This window comes from Fukomys damarensis, unplaced genomic scaffold (assembly GCF_012274545.1).
Source record: "Fukomys damarensis isolate Sample0158 unplaced genomic scaffold, DMR_v1.0_HiC HiC_scaffold_38, whole genome shotgun sequence".
Lineage (NCBI taxonomy): Eukaryota > Metazoa > Chordata > Mammalia > Rodentia > Bathyergidae > Fukomys > Fukomys damarensis.
In genome coordinates, this window is record NW_022900950.1 from 33,051,981 (window position 1) to 33,077,591 (window position 25,611).

Consider the following 25,611-nt stretch of genomic DNA (forward strand, 5'->3'; position numbering starts at 1 on the left):
AGAAGGGAGGGAGGGAGGGAAGAGGACAGACTAATAGGAGTCTGTCGTGAAACATTTACCCAATGATCCAAACCAGTCTCTTTGTCAAGGTGTGGTGTTACCTGTTAAGATGAGAATTATGATCACAGCAAATACGTCAGGGGTCTCAGCCAGCACCCCGGGAGCCTTCAGGGCCATGTGTTTTCGTGAGAACTCCCCGATGGGTTTGCCCAGCAACTCATCAAAGGTCGCACTCCAGGCTCTTGCTACACTTGAAGTACCTGCCACAAAACACACAGTAGTCATTCAAACAGTAAACAGAGTAGCTGTCACCAAGCTTGCCATTTATGGCATCCACAAGGCATTCGCAGATGGCATAAATCCCCCACAGTGGCAGCCAGAGGGAGTGTCAACCAGTTTGGAGTGAGTAAAAAGCAAAGACTCATAGGGCTGGAAGGAAGTGTGTTTTATATCTCAACCCAGTATGTATGATGTCACGTGTTTGAATGTATATTTACCCTGATTCATAAATGTTCAATGTGGGATTTTTCAACTTTAAGGTGATATAAAGCAACATGCATACAATGAAAACTATACTTGAACTCTGAATTTGGGTCTTTTCTGGGGTTAGCAATATTTGGTATGACCCTGTCTCAATGCTGGGCAGCAGTAGGAATCACAGCTCCCAGTCAACCCCAGGATCAGAAGGGTTCACAATCAGGATATGACAAGCAGCTGCTGACTACGCAGTAGAGTTTTTAAAACAGCAGTCTTATGATGGTATAACCCCACTGGAAGCCAAGAAGCATTTGTCTGTGTACTAGAAACCCAGGATATATACATATTTTACAAAAAGTTTCCCTTTCCACCTAAGAGGTACTCTGATACTATTTATTCAATTTTACCTATTTGATTTCATTTAAAAACTAATAAATACTGGTGACAATTCAGAACTGATTCACATGCATTCTGGAGCACAAAGTCAGTCTGGGGAAACTGCTTAGGAAGACACTTTTCCAAAAACCCATGGCAGCAGAGCTTATGGTACCTGTACCCCAAAACTCCTCTCTGAGGAGATCTGCGAGGAGGCTGCCCATCATCTCAGGGACGAAGCCACCACTCATTATCAGAGGAGGCATCAGCCACTCTCCACTTTAGGGAGAGTAAACCTGGGTTCACACCACCTGACCCAGAGGGTCCCAACAGCTCAGGACCATAGTAAAAGCAGCCCCATCTCCACGAACCCCCAGCTCCCATACACGAGGGACACAAGCAGAGGCTTGTACCCCAAATGGCTCCTCTGGCTTCTCTCTCTCTCTCTCTCTCCCCCGCTCCCTCCCTCCCTCCCTCTCATTTTCATTGAATTCTGAAGAGAGCTATTACGTTTCCATTAGCCTTTGTCAGGAAATGTCACTAAAATTCCACTATGTGTATAAAGCATTTTCCTTTATTTTCAAAAGGACTTGCTGGTCCCTATGGCCTGAATTATCCATAGAATTTTTCCAAACTGTTCTGAACAGAAATTTAATTTCATTATTTGTTCTCATGCTAAGTGTTTTTCCAAAACTTAAAAATTTAACCATTTTTTATCTTGAACAGCAATCCATTATAAATTCTTTCCATGAAGGCCATAACCTAATCCAGAAAAACGGCCTCACTGTACCCCCAAATCACCCAACTCATTGTACTAGGGCTCCCAAATAAACCTCAGCCTGTTGGATGCCAGGGGCCATCTAGTCTTCCTTCTCAGCTGATCCCCTTCCCATTTCTGAAACACTGACTTAAAAAATAGCTGGAAAAATTATTCTTCTCAGTAGCTAACACTGAGTATAAATTTCCATAATACATGCATGAATTTTACATAGGAATTAGCATTCTGGAAAAGACTCTTTGTGTGTTGGGTCTAGAAGCAGCAAACATTTCATGCGCAATGTTTTGTTTTATGCCCAGGTAAATCCTATAGAAACAATGGTCCGTTTAGAATAGCCTCATTCCCAAAGAGGGACTTCAGTGTGTGAGAGCCATCTGTGGTTACAAGTTTTGATGTTGCATTAAAAAAATATTATGAATTTTATTTTAGAACCCCAAAGAAGAATCTCCCTTGGCTACAGCTGAGAAAAGAGAACACAAGTTCCGCAAGGTGCCCGGTGAAGTAGAAGTGGGGGCCCTTACTCGAGAGATGAGGCCATAAGGACTTCAGGGTCCCTGTGTCAAATACTCAGAACCACATATGGAGCAGGGGAAGCGCCCAGCATCACACACAAGGTCATCCAAGGGAAGGGAAACTGAAGTGAGCAGGAGCCACATGGCTTTGCGAAGCACATCTCACAGGCTTTGGGGCAACATTAAAGAAACCCTGCTAAAGACCAATCTGAACGTCATCTGTATCTCTACTTCTGTGAAGCAGTCATTCGTATGCATTGCCAATTCTTATATTCAGGTGCTTCTTTCCTGTACAGTGATATGGCCAACTTCGGGTACCATCGCAATACAGAGAACACAAAGAGAATGAAGGAACCAAGTTTTCATGGCACATGTCTTGACTGTATTCCTAGCATTCAAATCTATCCTTTTTGAATGTAGAGGGCAATTTTTTTCCTCACAATAATAGTGAATAAATACTGTATTAAATTGCTATGAAGAAGTTCTTGTTTAATAAAGGGACAAGAGACAGACATGAAGGGACTGAGGAGGGAGAGAGAGCAGAAGAAAGAGGGGGAGACAGGGGGGATCAAGAGAATTTTGACCTACCAAACTGAAATTGGTTCCCTGCTGCATGGCTGTTTTAACACTAATGTCCAGCATTGTGAGGAAAGGGACCCATGCCAGGAGGAAAACTCAGCACTGACCTAGATATTTTGCTTTTTAGGTAGTTTTAAGGGAAAAAAAAATTATGGTCATATCTAAAGACAAAGTCATTAACTGTTTGCAACAATACCAACATACCTGGAAGCAATCTCAACATCTTAAATGTACCCAGTAAATTAGGCTGTTTATAAATTTATATAATGGTGTGTGAGTGTTAGGACTATTACTATGGAAAAATAGCTAATGATAGGAGAATATCATTTCTTGCTTTATAAAGACACACGCTGCACAAAAATATTAACAATAGTTTTACCCTAGACAGTAAACCCTGATGAACTCTTAATAGACTCTCTTGCTTTCCTGTTTTAACCCTAACATCCAGCAAAATGCCTGGCACAGGGCAAGCACTTAATAAATACCATATTTATTGAAAGAATGAATGCATGAAAAATATTCTCTGGGTTGTCGGGTTGGATATTTCTACTTTCTCCTTTGTGCTTTTTATTATATTTCCTAAATTTTTCCGTTGGTGATGTATTTAATAATCAGGAAAAAATACTACACAAATAAGTTACTTTCTAGTTACTTAGAAGCATCCTACTAATTCTGTCTTGAGTTACAGGAATGGACTCCTTGCTGGCCCAGCTTGGTCCCCTTGTGCCACTGCTACAGCAGTACTCACAGGTAGCACAGAACCTTTCCTAAAAGTAAAAGGCAGCACATGAGGCCGTCAAGCTTAGAGGATCCCTGGGGAGCAGGGCCACCCCTGGAGATGGGAATGAACAGGAGGGGGTGAAGGGCTGGCTGGGACCTACCGATGATGTAGGAGAGTATCAGGTTCCAGCCGGTGACGAAGGCCCAGAGTTCGCCCACGGTCACGTAGCTGTACAAGTAGGCTGAGCCTGTCTTGGGGACACGAGCACCAAACTCGCCATAGCACAGGCCAGCCAGCACTGAGGCCAGCGCGGCAATCAGAAAGGAGATGACGATGGCAGGGCCAGCATCCTCACGGGCCACGGCTCCAGCCAGGACGTAGACACCAGCGCCCAGCGTGCTGCCCACCCCGAGGGCCACCAGGTCAAAGGTGTTCAAGCAGCGGGACAGGCGGCTCTCTTCCCTGCTGCAGTCTACCACCTTCCGTCGCAGCATCTGCTGACAAAGGCCACGCAGGACTTTGCACTCCATTGCGGTGGTTGAGTCTGTCAAAAAAGAACAAAAGAACCAGGGTGTTTCATCACTGCCACATGCTTCCCCCATTAACCTCATCACATGCGCTACTGGAAGTTCCCTCCTCACTCCCGAGAAACATGGTCTCATTTAAGAAATCAAGGTCAGCATCAACAGTACAAAGCCATGCTGAGAGTATGATGGGACAATGTTATAGTTTTCATCCAGATGTTCCCCAAGAGCCTCATGTGCTCATAGGTGGGTGGGTTTGAGAAGGTGACTGGATTACCAGGGCTTACTGCTGACTTACTGTTAGGAGATAGGGACTAGTCAGAAGAGAATGGTCACTGGGAATCTAGCCTGGAAAGGCTTATCTCCTTCTCCAGCTCCTCCCTTTTCTCTGTTTCCTGTTGGCTGGCCCCCCTGTGTCATGCTATCCTGCCTTGGAACTAGCAGACTGTGATCTAGAACCTCTATAAACTATGAGCCAAAAATAAACCTCTCCTCTTTTAAGTTGTGGGTACTGGGTATTGTGTCGCAGCAACAAGAATGGCGACTAAGACAGATGTGAAAGGCTTTTGTGTGATCCCTCACTTCCCCCAAACCCATCACCCCAGTCTAATCACAGGAAACTACCAGATAAACCACAGCGGAGGGACATTCTACAAAACACCCATAGATACTTCTCAGACCGGTAGGCCTAATGGATAAGGCATCAGATACTTCTCAAAACCATCATGGCCAACTAAAACAAGGAAAGCCCAAAACTGCTAGAGCCAAGAAGATCTCAAAGTGTGATGACCTAAAGTAATGTGGGATCCTGTCTGAGACCCTGGAATGGAAAAAGGAACTACAGGGGAAAGTTAGGAAATCTGAGTACGGGGTGCACATTAGCTAACAACAATGTATCAACACTGTTTCATCAGTTTTAAAACACAAAAATAACAGGAAACTGGGTGTAAAACATATGGAAATTCTCTATACTATCCTTACCATTTTAATGTAAATTTAAAACCATTATCAGTTTATTTAAAAAATTACCACCTAGCATCTGCAGAGATTAGCTATCATCCTAGCTTTTGGCTACTAAGGTACAAAACAACCCAAATCACTGATTTTTTCAACTTTATCATCAAATTATATCTTGTTGACCTAACTTGGCTATAATTAAGTCACTGATAAATAATCTCAATGGAGCGTGTAGGTCTGGAAAAGTCCATGCCATCCAACCACCTAAGACACTTGACCTGCCCATGCCTTGACACCCACCGGGGCTTCCAGGTCAGGTGCCCTTTGCACTAGTCACATCACTGGCTCCAGGCCTGAAAGGAACTAGGAGTGGTTCTTCCTGTATTTTGTCTAACAGTCTCAGAGAAGAGAAAAATCTCAAGACTTGTAAAATGTTTAGCTACACCAGGGAATCCCCTTGTTATAGATGAGGAAAAGCAACTCAGAGAGCCAAGTGTCAGAGAAGGTCACAAAGCTCTGAAGGCACAGGCAGCTAACTGCTCTCCTAGGGTTCTGGCGGCCCTGCAGGTGGAAAGGAAATGACATATTGGTGTAGCCAGGTGGGGAGGAAATGAGGAATGAGAGTTGTTTATAGAATATTAGCAGGATGGGAAAAATAATAGCCAGAGTCAGAGGACACACATAAGAGAAAAACAAACAGAGGGATCAAAGGATTCCAAATGTGTCTTTTTTTTCAACAATGCACTGACTATTTCTTAAAGCGTTCATGCCAGGAGCAGATTCTGAGGTGTTTCAGTAAGGCAGGCAGTGGTGCCCAAAGAGAAGCAACTCTCCTAAACAGTCAAGACAAGGCTCTGGATGGCACAAAGGAGGACCCTTAAAGTCATTGCTGTACCACAGGGCCTGTAGAAGGTTCCAGAAAGTTCTAGTACTCTCTGAGTGAGTCCAGGGGCTAATTTATTCTGGAACTGCCTTTTCCTTTCTTTTGTTACAGAATTTAACCTGATTTGTGCAAGTCAAATTGTAAATCACAATAAAATGATTGATGAACACTTTCTTGGGTAAGTGTTTCAACATGGAAGAGGCAACACTACAACACAGTTCTCAGTGAAAAAGGCTGTGTCCAGGCGTATATAAAGATGGCTGTAGAGACGGAGGGTAGCTCAGTGGTCGTGTGCTTGCCTAGCACATGCAAGGCCCTGGGTTCAACAGTTGAGCTGTTGTTAATTTGGCTGTAAATGTGACTGCTGGATGGACTAAGAGAGACTCTTGCCTGTTCCCTCTTCTCCTAGATGACATTTCCAATTAATAATGAGTAGATTCTCTCCTCAAAACACTAACAGCCAAGTGCAAGGCAAAGGCAGCACCACTTAATAACATTTGTTTTCTCAAGCTTCACAGAGTAAAGTAACTGATGAGCCCAGAAAGCACAAAGGAGTTGCTCTGCAGTTCCCCTTTCTTTCTGAAAGCATGCTGTTTTCCTAGGCAAGAGCAAAAGCCACACACCAAACTGGGATTCACAGTGAGGGACCTATGAAGCCTGAACTTGCTAAAGGAACAGATTTTTGAGCCTTTTTGGAACAAAATGTGAATGCAATGTTATGAAGTTAGGCCAAAACGACCCACAAAAACATGCATGAATAGGATCTATATGCACACATGTTCCCATGGTATTACCAGCATTGGGCAGTTCCTGCCAGCAAAAAAGTCTCTCAAAGAACTGACTTGCTTGTGTTCGGACAACCTCAGCAGCACCTTCAAGATGGAGGGTATACAATATATTTGGATACAGACACTTGTTTTCAGACAAAATGCAAAAAATGCATTTTTTTCTGTGAGACAACTATGGCTGTACGGATGCAGTTTACTTCTGCACAGGAACAAACTGGCTTGCTGTCTGTAGGTATGACCCAGCTTTGTGCCTCAGTGCAAGGGTTCAGAGCAGGGACCCGGCAGCAGACTAACTTCCCATCATTTTTACCTTGGCTATTTCTAAAGTATCGCTTGCTATGTAGGGAGAGGATGAACTCAACTCCTCCAGGAAGCATTACAACAAAAATATAGCTGGATGCTCTCAGAGATGTAGAGCTGATAGTGGGACAAACATAATGTGTCAAGTTAGGTGTTCTTTCCTAATTTCCACAGTAGAAGAAAATGAGAGACTGACTATACTAGGGGGTCATTTTAGGGAATATCAATTGTGTCTCTTTAGAGTGAATATAAGAGCCTGTTCTCCAAATGGCATTATCTGTCAGCAGTTTGTGCATGTTGTACCACCTTTTATGTGGAGTCTCTCCATGACTCCAGAGGCAGCCACTCAACCATGACTGAGACAGAAGACGAAGCTTTTGTGCATACAATGACTCTAACCATGAAACCCCAGCAATGCCAGGTGGAAACAGATTTCCTGCTGTTACTCTTCACACCAGAAGCTGCCAGGAAACATGATCTGGAAATTAGGTTATCCTGTCTTACAAGCAGGATGATTTGTACACTGGTCGATAATTTTATTTGAGGTTTTGACACGTATCTTGCAACATCCAGAGTCTCACATCCATCTTAGTTCCTGGACATTTATTATTAAAGGACACTTGCCTTAGGCGGTATCCTCTAAGAAGAGCAAAGAAGATCCATCCCTTTCCCAAACAAATTCTAATTCCAAATTTTATTCTAGTAATCATTACATCAAAAGAGGAGTAAAATGACCCAGTGGGTCAGGACTTCATAATATTACTTCAGTAATAGTAAGGAAAGCCTTGCTGGCTGTCCAATAGTAGGAAAAACTGAGAAGAATTTCTAGTAAAAATAAAGAAATAATGTGGCCATTAAAAACCAGCATACAGAGTGGCTCCAGGAGCACGTAGTTAAGGCAACTGGGTCCAGAGGAGGTGTGTGGGTCAAAACAAGACTCAGCTGTCTGTCTCAAAGGCCATTATTTTCATGGGGATTTCTTGACCTCAAGCTACCATAGAAGCTGCAGTGCTGAGACACTTACTAAACTCCATAAGCATCAGGACTGGCACCAGTAGGCACAAGAGCCAGAAGATGGCTACACTGCACAGTGCCCACTGACTTTCCAAGTCTTCCTGACTTAGGTCATCTCAGTCATATCAGAAACCCTACCAATGACCTGTATCTTCTTACTGACTCAACAGGGGTCAACTGCAGAAAGTTCCCATAGATGTTTATGGTTCCAAAACAGCAATGCTTACAGCTCTCCACACCACAATTTTGGCCCTACATCAAAAGCCAAAAATGCATGGAGGAGTGCAGGAGCAGGACCATGGGAACCCAGCACATATCCAGCACTGGAGGACAGCTTCCAGGCATGGTGGGGAATCGATCAGCCAAAGAGCAACTATTCACAGAGGGCCCAATGCAGGAGTGGCAAAGACTACAAGCACAACCTCACCTCTCAGCCAGATTAGAAAACACTCAAGATCAGGGAACACTGTGGCTCCAGAATGATGGTGAACAGTTTCAGTACCCAAAATGCACTTTGCAGATGCCCAAATAAGTAACCATCAGGGTGGAAGCTGGCAATACTGGACCAACGAAAGAACTGAGCTAGACCTTTAACATGGGGATTTATGGCTGGATGGTTACTGATCAACCATTTCCAACCCCTATAATATCACAGGACCATGTCAATGAGCCCCAAATAGCATCCCAGCAAGTGTGTACAGGACATATCTGTGGGTGTAAGGCACTGAAATATTAGCTGAGATTGTCTTTGGATTGCAGGTACTTTTCTTTTTGTCATTTTCTTCTTACCTATATTTGCCATGCTGTTTATAATGAGATGTCACTTTTAAATAATAATGAAGAATAGATGTCATCCTGGAGCACCAGCCAAATGACAGGTCCTCTACACAATTTGTTTTATTTAATCTTCATGCCATCTCATCAAGCAGACACCTTGTGCTCTAGAGATGAAAAGACCCAGGCTTAACTGCACCTCAATGATTCTCAACCCTGCCTGAGGAAATTTATAAAATAACAATGCTGAAACCCACCACAGATCAGGCACTTTCCGAGAAGTTCTCTCAGATGTACATGACCAGGAAAGCTGCAGTTCAGACTGAGCTTGCACACCTCCAAAGCCCTGAACTGCCCTCTGATTTGAATCAATATGTCTAGAAGGCTGGCATGGGTGGGTGGGGACAGAGGGCACAGTGGCTAGGTGAGTTAGACTACCCCTGCCTTATAAGGGCACTGGGCCAATCAGGCCCACTGACCCAACACAGTGAACTCAACTTGCTCTTCTAGGGTAAGGACTGTGTTCAATCAACCTTCCATTCCCCCCCTCCTAGCAGGCACCCCATAGTTTTTACAGGAACATTGCATGTGTAGTATCCATAAGGGGCACCCAACAATTGTCAGCTGAGTTACTTTAAATCCAGGAAACAGAAAATACTGACTTGTTTTAGGGAGATCATCATTACTATCACCAACATGGGAGCATCTACCAAAGGACAGTCTCTTAGCTCAAAACTTGGTGGTACAATTGGCCAATACCTCTCTACAAATGAATAAACAAGTGAAAAGATGCTAGTCAGATTAAAATCTAACCCAGCCAATACATTCTCATCTCCAAGGCCTCACAGCACTTCTTAACGTTAAGGTAATTTCTGTTGTGGATTGAGCTCTCTCACCACCCACCTCACCCCATCTGATTGTCTTCCCTGCTCGATTCAAGCCAACATTCCACCTACTCAAGGTTACTGTAAGGCCCAAATTCACTGTTTCAAGTCATATTGCTCAGGGTGTTAGGTACCCCTCTATAGGGTGGTGTAGAGGACTATAATATTATCCCCAAAGCAGGCTATGAAGAGTTAACCCCACAATTGGCTTGTTTTGAGAACTGAGTCTGGCTGAAGTGTATGTGCCAAGGTCAGAGTAACTCACACCCAAATCTAGTTCTCACAACTAAACCTTCAAACTACAAGGACACTGTTCTAATTACAATCATATATTTTGTCTATTCTGTTCCTAATTCAAGAATGCTTTATCTTGTCCTTTATGAGCCTTGTTTACATTAATTTGCATAGAAACCACAAACTGCCTTTATCCTAATTGATTGCCCATAAAAGTCAGTGCCTGAGACTGTCCAGTGCCTTTGTTGGTTGCACTGGGTTTGGTCGTCCTGGCCCCACTTTCTCTCTCTTAGTTCTGTCTCTTAGTGTATATTTTTCTCAGGCCTGCATCACACACTGGGAAGGTTGGTACTGCAACCTGACTACAGGGGTCTCCAACAGGGTGGGGATGTTCCATCTTAACACTGCAGGGTATTTATGAGGGTCACATGAGATAACACATAGGCAGACATTTGCTCTTCTTCAAATGTAAAGAACCATTATTATCACCCCCGTTTGTGGCTATTAACTCCTCTGATTTCTTTTTCTTTTAAATCTCAGCTACAACCATGTGCACACCTAGAGGGTCACTTGAGCCCAGCAGCTCAAGTTCAGCCTGGGCATCACAGTGAAACCGTCTCTTAAAAAATAAATATAAAAATAAATAGAACTTAATTACAAACGATGGGTCAGCCATCTCCGTCTCACCCCAGTAGTCTCTCTGGGTCTCATCACTGGGGTCTTCTTTCACCTGTGTTTTGCCACAGGTACTGTTAAGTCTGTTTACCTAACTATACTCAAGCCTTTGCAATGTTGTTTGCTCACATTAGATAATGACATGAAAATGAGAAGCCAGAACTATCAAGTGCATCTTCACAAACACAGGATAAAACCCAAGAGATGTTTCCTCTGCTTAAGCCAACAGGATGTTAGTGAAGAGTATTTATGTCTCGGGTGGTGTTTTCCACTGTCACTTGCAGATGCCTGGCCTAGCGCACAGTTCTGCATTAGGACATTCTCAGGAGTGCAGAGCTCCTCTGACCTGTGTCCCTCAGGCCATCTCAAGATTCTACCTAGGACATGCTGGTAATTAGGCGTTCCTGGTATGTGGGGTTTCATTGTGCTTTTCTCTACAATTGTGTCTGCTTGGGAATTTCTAAAATTCAAAGTAAAATGAAAGTAATTCACCTAGTTGACCCAGAAAGCCATGAGGAAACTACCATCTACACAACATACTCCACCCCACCCCCCAGTAACAGGACAGCCATGAAATGCTATAAGCCATCGCCACATGTTGAGTTAAATAAGAAATAATATTTTATATAGAATCAGGTTAATCATGAAATTGTCAATATTTAACCATTTTTTTATTGGACTTAGGAAAAAAGCCATGAGTCAAGGGTCTGTAATTAGCAGACCCAGCATTAGGTCTCCCTACCTGTGCTTCTAGATATTCCTCCAAGCCTCAACCTGAATAGAGGAAGAGCCAGCTGACTCCTACACAAGCCTGTATACAAAATGCCAACATGTGCTCCAGAGAACACATTTCTTACAAAAGGAAGGTTCATAGGTTAATCAAGAGCTGATGACTGGAGAGACAGTCAGGAAGGGAAGCAGGGAAAGAGGGAAAGAGGAGGGAAGGAAAGGAGATGGACAGACAGATGACAGTTGTTAAACACAGGGCTGGGTGGAATGGTCCCTTAGGAGAGTACTGCATGACCAACTGAAAGACTTACACCTCTACTTTGAGGTAAAAATTTTAAGCCAAGAGTATCAATAAAATAGTACCTTGAGACAAATAATCTGGTCATCTTGTGAAAGATACTAGAAGGAAAACTAGGTCCACTGACTGCCAATTGCTTGAGGCTCAGGCTTTCTCTCCTTTTTGATAATAAATCAATGTTTGCCTTTGAGCAAAATATATTAATCTGACTAATAAAGCACCCTGGCACAAGCAAATGCCTCAATTTATCATTTTTACCTGCCATTTATTTGTTCCCAGATCTGTATTTTCCTCAAAGAGCCCTGAGGTACATATAATACACACACACACAAACACATGCACGCACATACATACCCCTCCAGCTACCATGGGAACTATCTCCTCACTAAAAAATCCCCAAGCAGGAAATGCCACATTTTATGGTAGATATTCTTGCCCTATTCACAACCATACTTCACTGGCAGCCAAAATCTCAGACACTCACTGTGGAAGGAAAGCATTTATAATCTGGAAGAAGTGTCACAGCCTGCTGGCATAGGCCACCGCCTTCCCTGGCTTTAACCCTCAACAACTACCTGCTCTGTACTCCTAGCCAGGAGGTTTCCTCTTTGTGTAATATATGTAGAGCAGGCATCCTAGAAGGTAGAAATAGAACAGTCTCAAATTCAGAGAAAAATGTGATTTGATTGGCTTGAAATTCCTTCAAAGAATCGGGAAGTAAATGGTCAATTACAGGAAGGACTTCGAGTATCAGAACGTTCGATTGTGATGAAAGACCAGAAGACACCAGAGGAGCAGACAGAGCCACAGATGGGCAAGACAGGCCAGGATGCTAGACAAATATGACATAGCTCTTATTACCCAAAAGAGCACTGGGTGGTGTGAAGTGTGAAGAACTCTTTCAGCACATCAGGTGACTGACCACACTGTATCACACAGCACGGCTGTGCTATCTGCTTTGATTTAACAGAAGGCTCTGTGTAACACCATAACCACAGATGTCACCCTAGACTTTAACCAAACTTGACTCCAGAGCCATTCCACACACCAACGCTTGACTCTCCATTCCATTAAATACATGAATAATCTCCCCTTTTGGTTACTGCTTTATGATGATTAGACTCCATTCTGAGAATGAGGAGAGCACAGATTACTTCTATTGTTTTTTAAGGCACTTTGCTGCTGGTTTTGCTGGTGTTGGGGAATCAAACCCAGGGCCTCACACATGCTAGGCACAAACTCCACCATTGACATTATGTCCCTAGCCCACTTAATAAATCCTTTTCTTTTTTCAAAGTACTGGGAATTGAATCCAGGGCCTCACCCATGCGAAGCAAGAGCTCTACCACTGAGCTACATCCTCAGCCTTTTCTGTTCTAAAGTTTATTTCAAGATAGGGTCCCTAGGCCGGCTGGCCTCAAGCTTGTGTTCCTTCTGAGTAGCTGGATTACACACTTGAACCACCACACATGACTTCCTTAATTGAATTCTTAAAGGTTGAAAACAAACATCAATTTATGCCTTCTGGAGTCCCCAGTATCACAGCAAAACCTACTTTGAGGATATCTCGCCTGCTATAAGTTCATCAGTAGCAAGTCATTTAAGACTCAGAACTACATTTTGTTACACAATGTAACAAAACCACAGTTGGATTCTAAGGCAGCTGGCAAAGATCAATGTAACCCACCCTACTCCTTAAGTATAACCGAGTATCTGGAAACAGCCTGGTATCAGCCAATAGCTCAGTGACAGCTCAGGGAAATCTATGATGGTTGGCTGGAAAATAAATGGACCTATAAAGGTGTAACCCTTAAGAGATTTAAAATCCAGACCACTGTAGAAAAACAGATTAAAATAATAAATAGACCTCAGATGGGAAACACTTTTCAACTTGCCCTCTTGAGAGACTGAGAAAGGTGTTGTGCATTGGGCAGGCACTGAGGTGGCCCCAGAACCCCATCTCATGTGATCCCTGTGTGGATGGGGCTTGCAGCTTGCCTTGGACCCAGAGAATATGGCAAAGGTGACAGGACATAGCTCTCATTGTTAGGTAGCCTTACACAAGACTCCAGTGCACTGGCAGCTCCCACTTCCTGTCCTGACAAAGCAAAGCAGCCGAGCTGGGAAAGCCCCCATGGGACAGGCTGCAGAAGTCCTCTGTGAGTTGGGCGTGGCCTCCAGGTCATTCTGGTTAACCTTGGTGCTACACCACAAAGAAATAGGTTTGGCCAACTCCGTAAGGGAGCTTGGAAGTGGGTTCATCTCCACTTGAGCCTCCACATAAGAACTAAGCCCTGATCATCATCTTAGCTACAGCCTCATGGGCCACACAACAGAATCCAGCTAAGCTGTGCTAACTCCTGACCCACAGGAACTGTGAGATGTGGGTTGTTTTAAGCCACAGCAATGGATGACTTTAACACATAATCCAAACACTCATATGCAATAATAAGCGAGTTTGAATTCTTTCTCTTGCTAAACAATCATGGAGCTAAAAAACAGAGCCCCAAACTTTCTTTTAGGGTCTCTCCTTCAAAGGTGGGTCAATCATTATGTCGTTGAAAACTATCTTTTATTGGTTAAGGCTAAAGGACTTGAAAGTAATTTCTTCCTTCTTGGACAATGGCATATATCAAGTGGCTATTGTTTCCTTTAAAGAAAAAAAAATGTGTCTCTACCCTTGGTGACTGTTCTAGGCTCACAGGAGCCACAGAAGATGAACCAGAAGGCTGCCCTTGGAGTCTGGAAAGGAAGAAGAGAGCAAGTAACTATTCACAATCATCTATCCACACAGCTTGTGTTTATTGTGCATAAACTGCATGCTCTCCCTTGTTCTAGGTGCTGAGGAAGGAGCAGGGAAAAGAACAGAGAAGCTGCCTGCCCTCATGACAGAGGACAGAATATGATAAAACAGGGACTGTAAACAAGCATGGCCAGGACTGTAAGGCTCCTGGAGATGCACCCTGACTTTGCCACCTGGCACTTGCTCTGTACCTTTTTTCCCAAGGAAGGATGAAGGTCGTGGTGGTGAACTGCCCCAATGAGCAGGCTGTGCATCCCCACATTCAGACATCACTCAGGATCTACCTAAGGACCACCCAAGGGCTTCCCTTGCTCTCTTGGCACAATACTGCCGGACCAGAGGAACAGAAGCATTGACTCAAGCTTTTCCTTTGGTTATCAACACTCAACCCGCATGTTAGGTAACAAGGATGATGTTCTCAAATAGTCTGTTAAGATAGTGGAAACACATCTGACTGGCACAGCAGGAAGAAGCACAAAAAATGAATTCACTCTAAGCAATTTTACTAAATAAATGCCTAAAGTGAGAAGGAGAGAAAAGGATTCTGGAGGCCCACATGGCCCGGTACATTATAGCCCTAGCCTACGCAGACCGTCTTCCCACCTCCCCACTGGTGAGAATCTAAGTTTATCTCCTGTCTTCAGGAAAGAATACCAGGAAATTCTGCACCTTTGTCTCTGATATTTACCAGGTTGCATCAGCCTCATAAACAAGATACTTATGTACAGCCTAATCCTCCAAAGGAACCCAGATCTTATAGAGGAGGAGGCTTTCTCCTTCCTTCTTAATTCTCCCTTTAAGACAGCCTGCTCAAAGTTGCTTACGTGTAGCAGAGGTCACTGGCTATATCCCCCATAAAGTCCTTCTGATTAAGGATTTGGAGTAGGCTGATTATGTGTGCTTTCTTAACACAGCTACAGACTCAGAATTAAAGAGACAAATGGCCACAGATGACTGACAGAATTTGAGGGGAGAATGGTCAGGTGGGGCTCATTATACAAACACACACACACACACACACACACACACACACACACACACTCTCACGATTGTTCACTTACTCCTTAAACTACTCCAAGGCTCTTTCTTTCCAAACTGAAGAAAAACTACCCCTTTATTCTATGATGAATAAAATAGTGACAATGGTGACATTTCCATGCTCAGTAAACCTTTTTAGTTTATTGAAAAATAACTACAGCCATAGTTTTAAAAAGTATTTTTACAGAGAAATTCTTTTCTACACATTATGACAAGCCCAACTATAAAAATCAGGTAGAAGCAGAGCTACTCTTACTTGCGGGGAGGGATACAGTCTCCCTGGACAACCTTGACCTCAGAACCTCAGGCTCCAAAGGCTGAAACATAATGACTTAACGCAGAGTGCTACAGCCACTGTAAAATGTTTAAGTGAAAGGGTGAAAGTCAAAGAGAAGAGTGAAAGGAATAGGAGCAAAACAACAAGTTCTACAGCAGGAAGGAAATGGGAGCCAGCCCTTGACCCCAAGAAACACAAAGGCTCCAAGTGTCAAAAGCAGCACTACGCATCCCTGCCACTGTGTCTCACAGATGAGCCAAAGCTCACAGAATGACATAGCACTGCCCAAGCATATGCCCAGGGATGACTGAAGACAGCTTCCGGCTGACCTTGTACCCACAGCATGACCTGGTGACCAGGCCTCAGGGAGGAAGCCTTGTCAGCCATAGGATATAAAGAGTTCTGTCTAAAGAAAATGGAGGGATGTAAGATACACTGAAATGAAAGGCAACCCTGTTTTTTTTATTAAGTCTATGAGAATTAATGGGCCTGATGATTCTGAAAAAGGACTGCCATTGACAATGTAAATGAAGTCAGAGCTGGGGGTGTGGCTCAGTTTGTGAGACCTTGCCTAGCATGCCTGAGGCCCAGGATTCCATCCCCAGCATTGGAAAGAAAAGACAGGAGAGGATAGGAAAGAGGGAAGGGGAAATGATGATGTAAGGCTACTCTTGTCAGTTAATTAAGGTTAAAATGAATAACATATTTTAGCACCTGCTGGGGTACTGATAGGCAGGCTGTACCTGGATTAGGACGTGAGAACTCAATAACACCTGTCACAGAAGATCTCCCAAGCCTGGGGGACAAGATGTCTTGAGAGGGCTCCAATGGGGCTTCAGGCTCCTGGAAGGCAAGGAAGAACTGTTAGAGGCATTCTGTTTTGGTTCCAGAACCTCCAAGGCAGTGAAAGGAATGATTCAGCTCAACCCCATTGCAGGCAGGGGACCCCAACTATAAAGCCAAAAGAAGACAGCGAAAATGACAGGTTCCCACTGACCAGGCATGAGGGGAGCCGTGGGTGACATCAGGGAGAAAATGAGAAACCAGACTAGATGATCTCCCAGCCAGAGAGTCCAGCATTTTACCTTGATGAATGGAGTCTCCTGTGTCTAAGAGGCTGCCACGAAAGTGTTACATAGGCTATTTCCACAATCTAAGGAACGGAGGTGGTTTTGCACAAGCTGAGCTCCTGCTTTGGATCAAGAAAGGGTAGTGCATCCTCTCCTGATACTGGCATTGAGAAGGAAGGTCATCAGGGGCAGAAAACTTTGGATGTTTTCACGGCATGTGGTGATGGTCTCCCAGAGGTATCAGCTGATGATGAATCAGCTGACCTCAATACTAGCAGTCTGATGACTGAAAACAGAACTTGTTTCCTGGAGAGTGGCCTGTAGCCCCAGCAAGAATGGGATGAAAAGGGGCCAGGAAAGTAACCAGTGTAACTTCACGAGAGCATACTGGAAGGATCTTACAGATGCATGGCACTGAAAGCCCCTTGTTATCAAAACATTACCATTAAGACGTGCAGACTCCTGCACTCCTCCAGAAGCTGGAAGAGGTTTAATTAAGCTAAGTACTATTTGCACCTAGTGTGAACCCCCAGAAGATTTTCAGCACACCAAAAGCACACATAATGATGCTAATCAACAACTAGAGTTGCACTTTAACAGCAGCCAAATAGAATGCCAACAATGGGAATCCTCACAAACACCTTTTGGACACTCTTCTCCATTGAAATTTCATTCCTCTCCACTTTCTATTTTGAAAAATACCCAATCTACAAAAAGTTGAGTGAAATGGGGAGGGCGGAGGGGGTGAAGGGAGGGCAGGGACAAGGAGAAAAAATGAGAACCAAGACCTGTCATGTGAAGGTACAGGATCCCAGTAATGAATGTAACTGTATTGTAGACCTAGATTGTACCAATAAACTCAATAAAAAGGAAAGGAAAAAAAAAAGTTGAGTGAAATTCTTTAAAAAATGAGAAAAGACCTGTCATGTGAAGGTACAGGATCCCAGTAATGAATGTAACTGTATTGTAGACCTAGATTGTACCAATAAACTCAATAAAAAGGAAAGGAAAAAAAAAAGTTGAGTGAAATTCTTTATCTATATGTATACATACTTAACATTTTTCCATAATTGCTTTATCTTTCTTTAGATACACTTTCTGCATGAAGCACACAATCAGTGAGCTATAGCTATTATGACATATGACCTCTAAGTATTTCAGTACCTCCTAAAAATGTTACCAGCCTGCATAATGTGATACCACTATCACACCAAAGAAACTGAGCATTCATTCATTAAATGGTAGGTAAACACGGCCCATGGTCAACTGTCCCTAAATGTCAGTCCAGTACTATTCTTGATGCTCTATCTTGTGCCATTAGAGCACTGAGGGAAACGAAGGCTAATGAGGTCAGGTTCATAGTCCAGCAGGGAGACAGACCTCCACATGCCTACGTGGTACAGGTGCCAATGCAGGGATTCACTTGCTAGCCTTGGCCTAGGTAGATTAGAAAGTATCAGGAGCCCCAGGGATAGCTTCCGCAATGAGGTGATGCTCAGAGGACAAGTTTACCAAACATAGAAGGTAGGGAAGAAATGTTGCAGACAGTGGATGCTGGCCCCAGGTCAAGGTCTCATTTCATTTCAAGGAAAAAAGAAGGGAACCAAGGGAGAATAGCTCAGAGATGGAACAGCCCACTCTGAAGAAGATTCCCCTCCCCCCCCCACCAGAATGGGGCTTTCCTTGTCCATTATCTCACATATCCCACACAAAATCCTTTGCACCTGAGCTTGGGGAGGGAAAACCCAAAGCCATGGTGGGGATTCGTCTTTCCAGCAGATAGCTATGGAATACAAAGAGCGGGAACAGCTGACAACATTTGTTGCCAAAAATAAATGTGAGTGTACAAGAAAAATAAATACCAGAATTGTGCAAAATTTGTATCTGTCAAAGGGCTCTGAACAGCTTTAAAAACTTGAGTTTTTCTGATGACACCAGAGATGATATTAGTGATATTTTAAAAAATACATGCTGAAATGTGCCAACATCTGGAAGATTTATGTAATTTAACAAAACAACTGAGTAAAAAAGAACTGTGAATGGGTGAAAGATTGATTCAAAGTATAAAAACACTTATCTGTACAAAAACTTAACTGATCTGGCTTCAAATTCCATACAGGAACCAACTACTGCCATTGAGTTTTGGTATAGTATCAAAAAAAGAATATCTATGATTATCTAAAAAGGCTGCTATGAGCTGGGGTGCAGTAGAGTACTCCTACAGCCCAGGGTTCAATCCTCAGAAATAGTAGAAAAGCAGTGGGTGGCTATTAAATTATTTCTCCATTTCTAAGGACATACCTTGGAGGCCATTTTCTTTAATTCTTCAGCAGAGCAACACATCAAAATGAACTAAATGCCGAAGCAAATATAGCTAAACATTAAGCAAATTAAGCTTAACTTTAAAGAGATTTATAAATAATACAAAATGATGCCACACTTTCTTGTTGGACTTTTTTGTCTTGGAAAATTGTTTTTCTTTTCTTGAAAATATTATTTATATTAACATGATATGTGTTTTGTTGTTGTTATTATTTTAGGGAGACTAACACACAATTATTTCAAATTGTTCTTAATTTTAATTTTGGAGTGGTAAATATTCAAATATACCAGCCACGTAAGCAAAAGCTCCTTGAGGTCCTTCATAGTCTTTAATAGAGAAAAAAAGGGAATTCTGAGACTAAACAGCTTGAATGGTTGCCCAATAAAATGTAAGCAGCCAAGCTCAATGTGCACTGGACATCCGGAAGAATGCTCTCCTGTTTCATTTGTTAGGCATGACTTTAAAACCTGCCATTAGGAGTTCTTGCTTTCGTTATATTTTCCTCTCATGGTACAGAAGCAGTTAATGCAAACTTAAGTCAAGGAAAGGTAATGCTATGCCTTAATCCAGGATGAGCTCATCAGGATTAATGGAACTGGAATGCATAGTGAATAAATTCATTTGGAGTGCTTTACTTTAATCCAGGAATGTTCCAATTGGTTCATTCTAATTTTCCAGACTTGAAAATTCCTATGTTAAAAGTAGAATAACAAAAATGCTACACCTCATACCCAAAGAATTCAATTTCATTTCTTTTGTACATACAGCAAGCAGCATTCCAAAACTATCCATGGTGTCCTTCCAGGAGAAAAGGGGACTCTGAGTGCACCTGTGACTGTGACACCATGTAGCTGTGTTATATTCACCATGAACACTTGGCACATGCGGGGAAAATACATAAAGTAACTGAAAACATCAGAAAACACATTACACTGTTCACTTATAAGTCAAGGGGAGTCAGATCTTCCATTAAGTACATTAATCGGCCCAGAAAAAATGTGTTTCCACTTACTAAACATGGTGTCCCACTTTCTGGTGACTTACATAGCTGCTTGGCCTGTGAATGAGTTCTGACACTACTTGTCATTCCATAAATATGTGCTGAGTATCCCCGGTGCAGAGCTATAGCCTGAGGAGACAGTGGTGAACAACCCAGACCCAAATCCCTGTCTCTGTGGAGTTTACACTGCATTACTGGGAAATGAATGAGGTCCTACCTGGAGGTGGCACACCCCTGATCTCCTAAAGCTAGGATAGAGAATTATGACAAAGAAGGCATCACCAAAGAAGCCACAACTGTCCCCTAAGTCACCCACAATCTGGGGGCTGCTGTCTTTCCTGTCATTAGCCTGCAGTGTGCATACTGCATGAGCACATTGTATGACCACTCTGCAGCTGTGCCTGCAGATATATAGAGTCACAATGATGAAAAGCTTCCCTTGTGGACCACCGGAACTTGGGAGTGATCCCTTTTGTCCTTTAGCCTTCAGTCTTGAAATACAGTGCCACAGTTTGAACCTTAAATGTCCCCCCAAAAGATCATATGTTAAATAATTGGTCCCATGTACTCCACCCACAGCCTTCAGGAGGTATTGGAACCTTTAAGAGGTGGGATCTAATGAGAGGGAGTTAGGCTATTGGGGACTAGGCCCTTGAAGGGATAGTGGGATCTCAGCCCTTTCCTCTTTCTCTCTTTAGCCTCCCAGAAATGAAGCAAACAGTTTTGTGCCACCACACACTTCTAACATGATGCTTCACTGCAGGTCCAAAGAATGGGTCAACCGATCATGGACTGAAATCCCTAAAACTGTGTCAAAACAAACCTTTTCTCATTATAAGTATGTCATTGCAGATACTCTGTTACAGTAACAGAAAGCTGACACACACTATATTTTAGATTAATCCAGAATCTCATTAACTGAAATAATATACTTAAAAAGGACAGATCTGGATGGTACCAGAACCAAAATGCTTTTACTTATCATGTTCCAACTGACCCATGCTTTCTAGCTGCCAATGTTCTACCACAGTACCATAACGCCTGCTCACCAGTTTCTCAGTGATAAAGTACTTATACATGGTAATAGGTTTTGCACCTTTCACTCATGCTTCCAGGGCAAACTCACAGAATCAATTTCAGTGTCCACTTGAATGTCAGTTCTCACCTCTTCTCCTTATTTTATTTCATTTTTTACATTGACTGATAAAATATACATGTTTTTACTGCATCCAACATATTTTGAAGTATATATAGATCATGGAATAATTAAATCTGTCCAATGAACATATGTATTACTTCAAACATTATCATTTTTGTGGTACTCTCCTGATCCTAGTGTCACTCCTAATTTCACCTTTGTTTGGGACCTCTACCAGTTTCTATCAACTCCTTAAGCCAGCAATAAAATTTAAATGTCAAAGCTCTTTTAGAGATCACACAACCTATAGAAACATTTGTGGTTCTACAATACTTATTAGTCGCTAAAAATGACAAACTCTAAAGGAAATATGGTCAAGAAAATAACAGCAAGATATTTACCCTACCTTCAACCCTTCAATAATTAAAATCATCCAGCCCATTCTGCACCAAGCCCCTGGCTCAAAATTTGATGATTCATTCCGCCTTCAAGAAGTAAAATGCTATATGATCCTCTATTGCTGTGTACTGTAAAAGGCCAGTGGAGGCCATTCCTACACTCTATCAGAATTTAATATGGTTCAAATAAAAAGGGGTAGCTAGAGACACTGGGAAGGGCTGGGTCTGGGGTGGAAAGTACTGGTTCTCACCTGTCCCCCAATGGACATCTGGCAATGTCTGAAGGCATTTTTGATTGCCACTTCAAGGGACAGAGTCACTTATAGTGCCAAACATCTCACAATGCACAGGGCAATTCCCTCAAAGAATTATCCATAATAGGAAGGTGGAAAAACCCCAGCTTAGTGTTTGGAACAAGGGACTGCAAAGCATCCCATGGATTTAATTGACAGAATTATTAAATGTTTTAATATCTAAAATTTTAAAACATCTATTTTTTTAAAAGTCTACAAATGAGCAAAACTTTGCTATCACATCCCTAGAGAACCCTGGATGCCCCAAACCGGAACAGAGAGTAACTACCAGGCAAACAGAGGAAGAAAGGTAAAGGATTAGAAGATGGAGGGTGGATAAAGACACATTTCTTATACTAATGCTGTTCCCATTTCTAATAGTAAATCTGCTTTCTTGTAGCACTGCTGGAGAGAAGGCACAGCCTGAAGAGATGGGGTTGCTGGGTGCCACCTGTGCCAGGGGCCTGCCAGGTCTCTTCAGGTGGAGCTCACCACAGCCTGCCTGCAGGAAATCCCATCCGCGTTGTGTGATAAGGTACTGCTGCCCAGAGAAAGTAAGTAACTCAATTTTGGAATTCAGCCCTACTGCCATTTTATTAAAAAGTGCTCTTCTCATAGTGCTTCACTGGGCAGTGGGAGAACACCTTTAACTAGTGAGAGGCAATGTCCCTATGGAGGGGAAGGCAGCTTCTCTCACAGCAACATTCTCGTCAATGAGCCGTGAACCTCTTTATTTAACGCCTAATAATCTGAAAAACAAAAATCATGCATTCTAAGAGGTAGAAGGGACTAACACAGCAATCTGCTTGGACTGTAAAAGGAAAAAATGACTAGGGCAGGAAAACAGAGGGGAGAAAGAGGAAGGGAGGGCTGGGTTTAGAGGAGGGGAAGGCATGGAAGGATACATTGCTTTTCTACTTGGTCATTTCCTTCCCTATGCTTGCAAGCTCTCACCATCTAGCCTCCTAATTCCACACCTGGCCCAGCGAGGATAAATCTATACCTCCAGTCAGCCATGGGCCCACTGACAATATTAATAATAAAGGCTACATAAAGCACCTATTATATGCCCTCTCCTAAAGCAACACAGGTTTGTAATCTTATTTCATACGCAAATCAAACCTGGGAAATTACACAACTATTACACCCACTTTGTATAAGAGCAGGCCAGTTGACTACAGTAGGTATAAAGCAAAAGCTTGCCTCAAACTTCAGCATGTTATTTTTAATACTGTTAAAAGTCCTCTAGAGTCTTTTAATAGGTCCCCTAAGATAACAGGCCGTAATGCAATTATGGTAAGTTTAATTAGACAGGAGGATGATCGTCCCACTTAGCAGACACAGTGAAATGCAATGGAGCGTGGAGACAGAGGTTTAGGTGACACTGGAATCAGTCCAAGTTAACCACCGAGTAGCTGAATGAGCATGGCCAACTCATCTGAACCTCTGTTTCCTCACTTCTCCAGCAAGGAAATGACTGCCAACCTCACAAAGTTGTTCAAAAATGATGAATTGAGATGATGCACATAAATATATTAAGCACTTTTTGAATTAAATATATCCTCCGAGAATTTCTTTGAATAGATGGCATAATTCTAGAAACACTTTGTTTCTTCATTTCATTCTGTTCTACTACTCTGGCTGCTGGCTGGCATTTTGAGGTTTCTCTGCCAAATAGCTAATGAGCTATACAAATAGATAAATTCAGCCAGGGGGAGCTGCTATTTAAGGAAATTCTCCAGTCTAAGTGAAGAATTGTTTGACATGTGCATAATTAGCTCTTAATTACATGGGTTGTCAATATTTTAAAAGAATTATCTCATTAGCAAGCTGCTCAGGTAGAGTGTGGTTCCTATCCTGAATTTAGACGTCTCATGTGTCTGTCAGTCAGTGCCCTAACCAAGGGTACAAAAAGTCTTTGTGAGGGAGAAAGTGTCGGTGTAAATGAGAAGGTTAAGAAAGCTACTTATAAAAAGGAGAATATAATATGTACACAGTAAAGTGTCTCCAAAACGAACAGCAGAGATAGAAAGCAGGCCTGGGAGGATTGCAGGATGGAGCCAAAGATCCAGCCTAAGGTCGTTGGGGAGACTGAGGCAGGCATGTCCTGGATGGGAGCCAGGAGAATGAAGGGGCTCAAAGCCTCCAGGTACAGCAAGGGCACCAGTTTGTTTCTAGCAGCCAGGAAAGGAGAGAGCTGAGGTCAGAGCTTTGCTGTTGAGGCTCTATGCCAGTGGTGGCCAGCTTGTGGCATGTGTGTTATTTGTCTTTCTTTCAAGAGAAAACATGTTAATGTATGCTTTTCTAAACTAAAACTAGTATTCAGATTTAATTATAATGTTGGCACTCTGAGATAAATAAGTGGGTTTTGGGATATAGTTTGGGCACTTGTCTCTAAAAGGTTCACCATCACTGGTCTAGCCCAACCTTCTTCAAGATTTCTTCTAGTTTATAGATGAAATAAAAATAAAAGCTAAAATATAAAAGCTAAACTAAAAATAAAAATAAACTAAAAATAAAAGCTTAAACTTCAGTTCATGCTTATCTACTTTCCTGTAAATCAAGGACCTTATGCCACCTGCCAGGGCCTATGTTGGTAGAAAATTAATCCACATGAAAATAAGCCTCCTTCACCTCTACTTGTGCCTTGGAGAGGCAACTGGAAAGAAGTTCCTCAAACACACCTAGCAGGCTCTCCCCAGGAAGCAGGCAGCGGCCCTCTCCCAGTTCTTGAGCAGCCTCTTCAAGTCACTCCCACCCTGACCCTGTTACCCGGTATTATATAAAAAAGAAAAGAGAAGCAGCATCTGAGAGGGACCCTGTGGTTTTAGGCCATGGACCCATCTCTATATCTAGACCCTTACAGTTCCCTTGTCTATTATTAACCCACCTTTTTGCCAAGTCAAACCTCAAGTTATCTCCCTTCTCTGGGGCCCAAGAAAAGGTGTGGATGGTTTCATTCAAACCAAAGAGGGAGCTGGCAACATGGTTCAGTGACAGAGTGCCTGCCTACCATGCATGAAGCCTTGGATTCCATCCCCAGCAATGCAAAATAAAGGTATATATATTAAAAAAAGGTAAGGGGCCGGGGATTTAGCTCAGTGGTTTCACCACCTGCCTTGCAAGTGGAAGGGCCCAAGTTCGATCTCCAGTACTTGGGGGGAAAAAAAAGAGAGACCAAGAAAAGGCTACTCAGTCAAACTACTGTCACTAATAAAAGCAGAATTTTAAAAAAGGTAAAAGTAAAAACCCAAGAGGAAGATGGTGATGACAGTTACAACAATGTCAATGCACTAACTGCCACTCAATTATGCACTTAAAAATGATTAAGATGATATATCTTTGTGTATTTCACACAATTTTAAAGTACTTACAGTTCAAAAACAAACAAAACTAAGCAGATTCCTCAAAAGGTTAAATATAAAGGTATAACTCAGGTTGGGATCATATGACTCAGCAACTCCACTCTAGGGATGTACTCAGAATGAATGAAAGCACGTATCTACACAAATGTTCACGGCAGCATGATTCCTAGTAGCCAAAAAGGGAAAACAACCTAAATCTCCATCAACTGAACAGAAAAACAAAAGGTGGTATACTCCTATCATGGAATACTATTTATCCACAAAAGCAATGAAGTCCATACCAGTACATGTTACGACACGAACAGGCCTTAAAAATACTACGCTAAGGGGCCTGGGATTTGGCTCAGCGGTTCGGTGGCCTGCCTTGCAAGTGCAAGGACCCGAGTTCGATCCCCGGTAAAAAA

At 42.7% G+C, this 25,611-nt stretch overlaps 1 protein-coding gene across 6 annotated transcripts in view; it reads right to left on the minus strand.

The window, feature by feature from the left end:
* The window catches only part of Slc7a1 (solute carrier family 7 member 1), a 74,243-nt gene that overhangs the window by 21,428 nt on the left and 27,204 nt on the right, over nucleotides 1-25,611 (minus strand). For 3 of the 6 annotated variants that reach the window (XM_010623858.3, XM_010623857.3, XM_010623856.3), the window contains exons 2-4: nucleotides 16,364-16,463; nucleotides 3,603-3,986; nucleotides 102-260 (exon numbers count right to left, since the gene is read on the minus strand). In XM_010623858.3, coding sequence (XP_010622160.1) covers nucleotides 102-260; nucleotides 3,603-3,972 — 529 coding nt within the window. In that variant the 5' untranslated portion in view covers nucleotides 3,973-3,986; nucleotides 16,364-16,463. Of the gene's footprint in view, nucleotides 1-101; nucleotides 261-3,602; nucleotides 3,987-8,697; nucleotides 8,719-16,363; nucleotides 16,464-25,611 lie in introns of those variants that run through there. The other 3 variants (XM_033759916.1, XM_010623859.3, XM_010623855.3) reach the window with 2 other exon arrangements.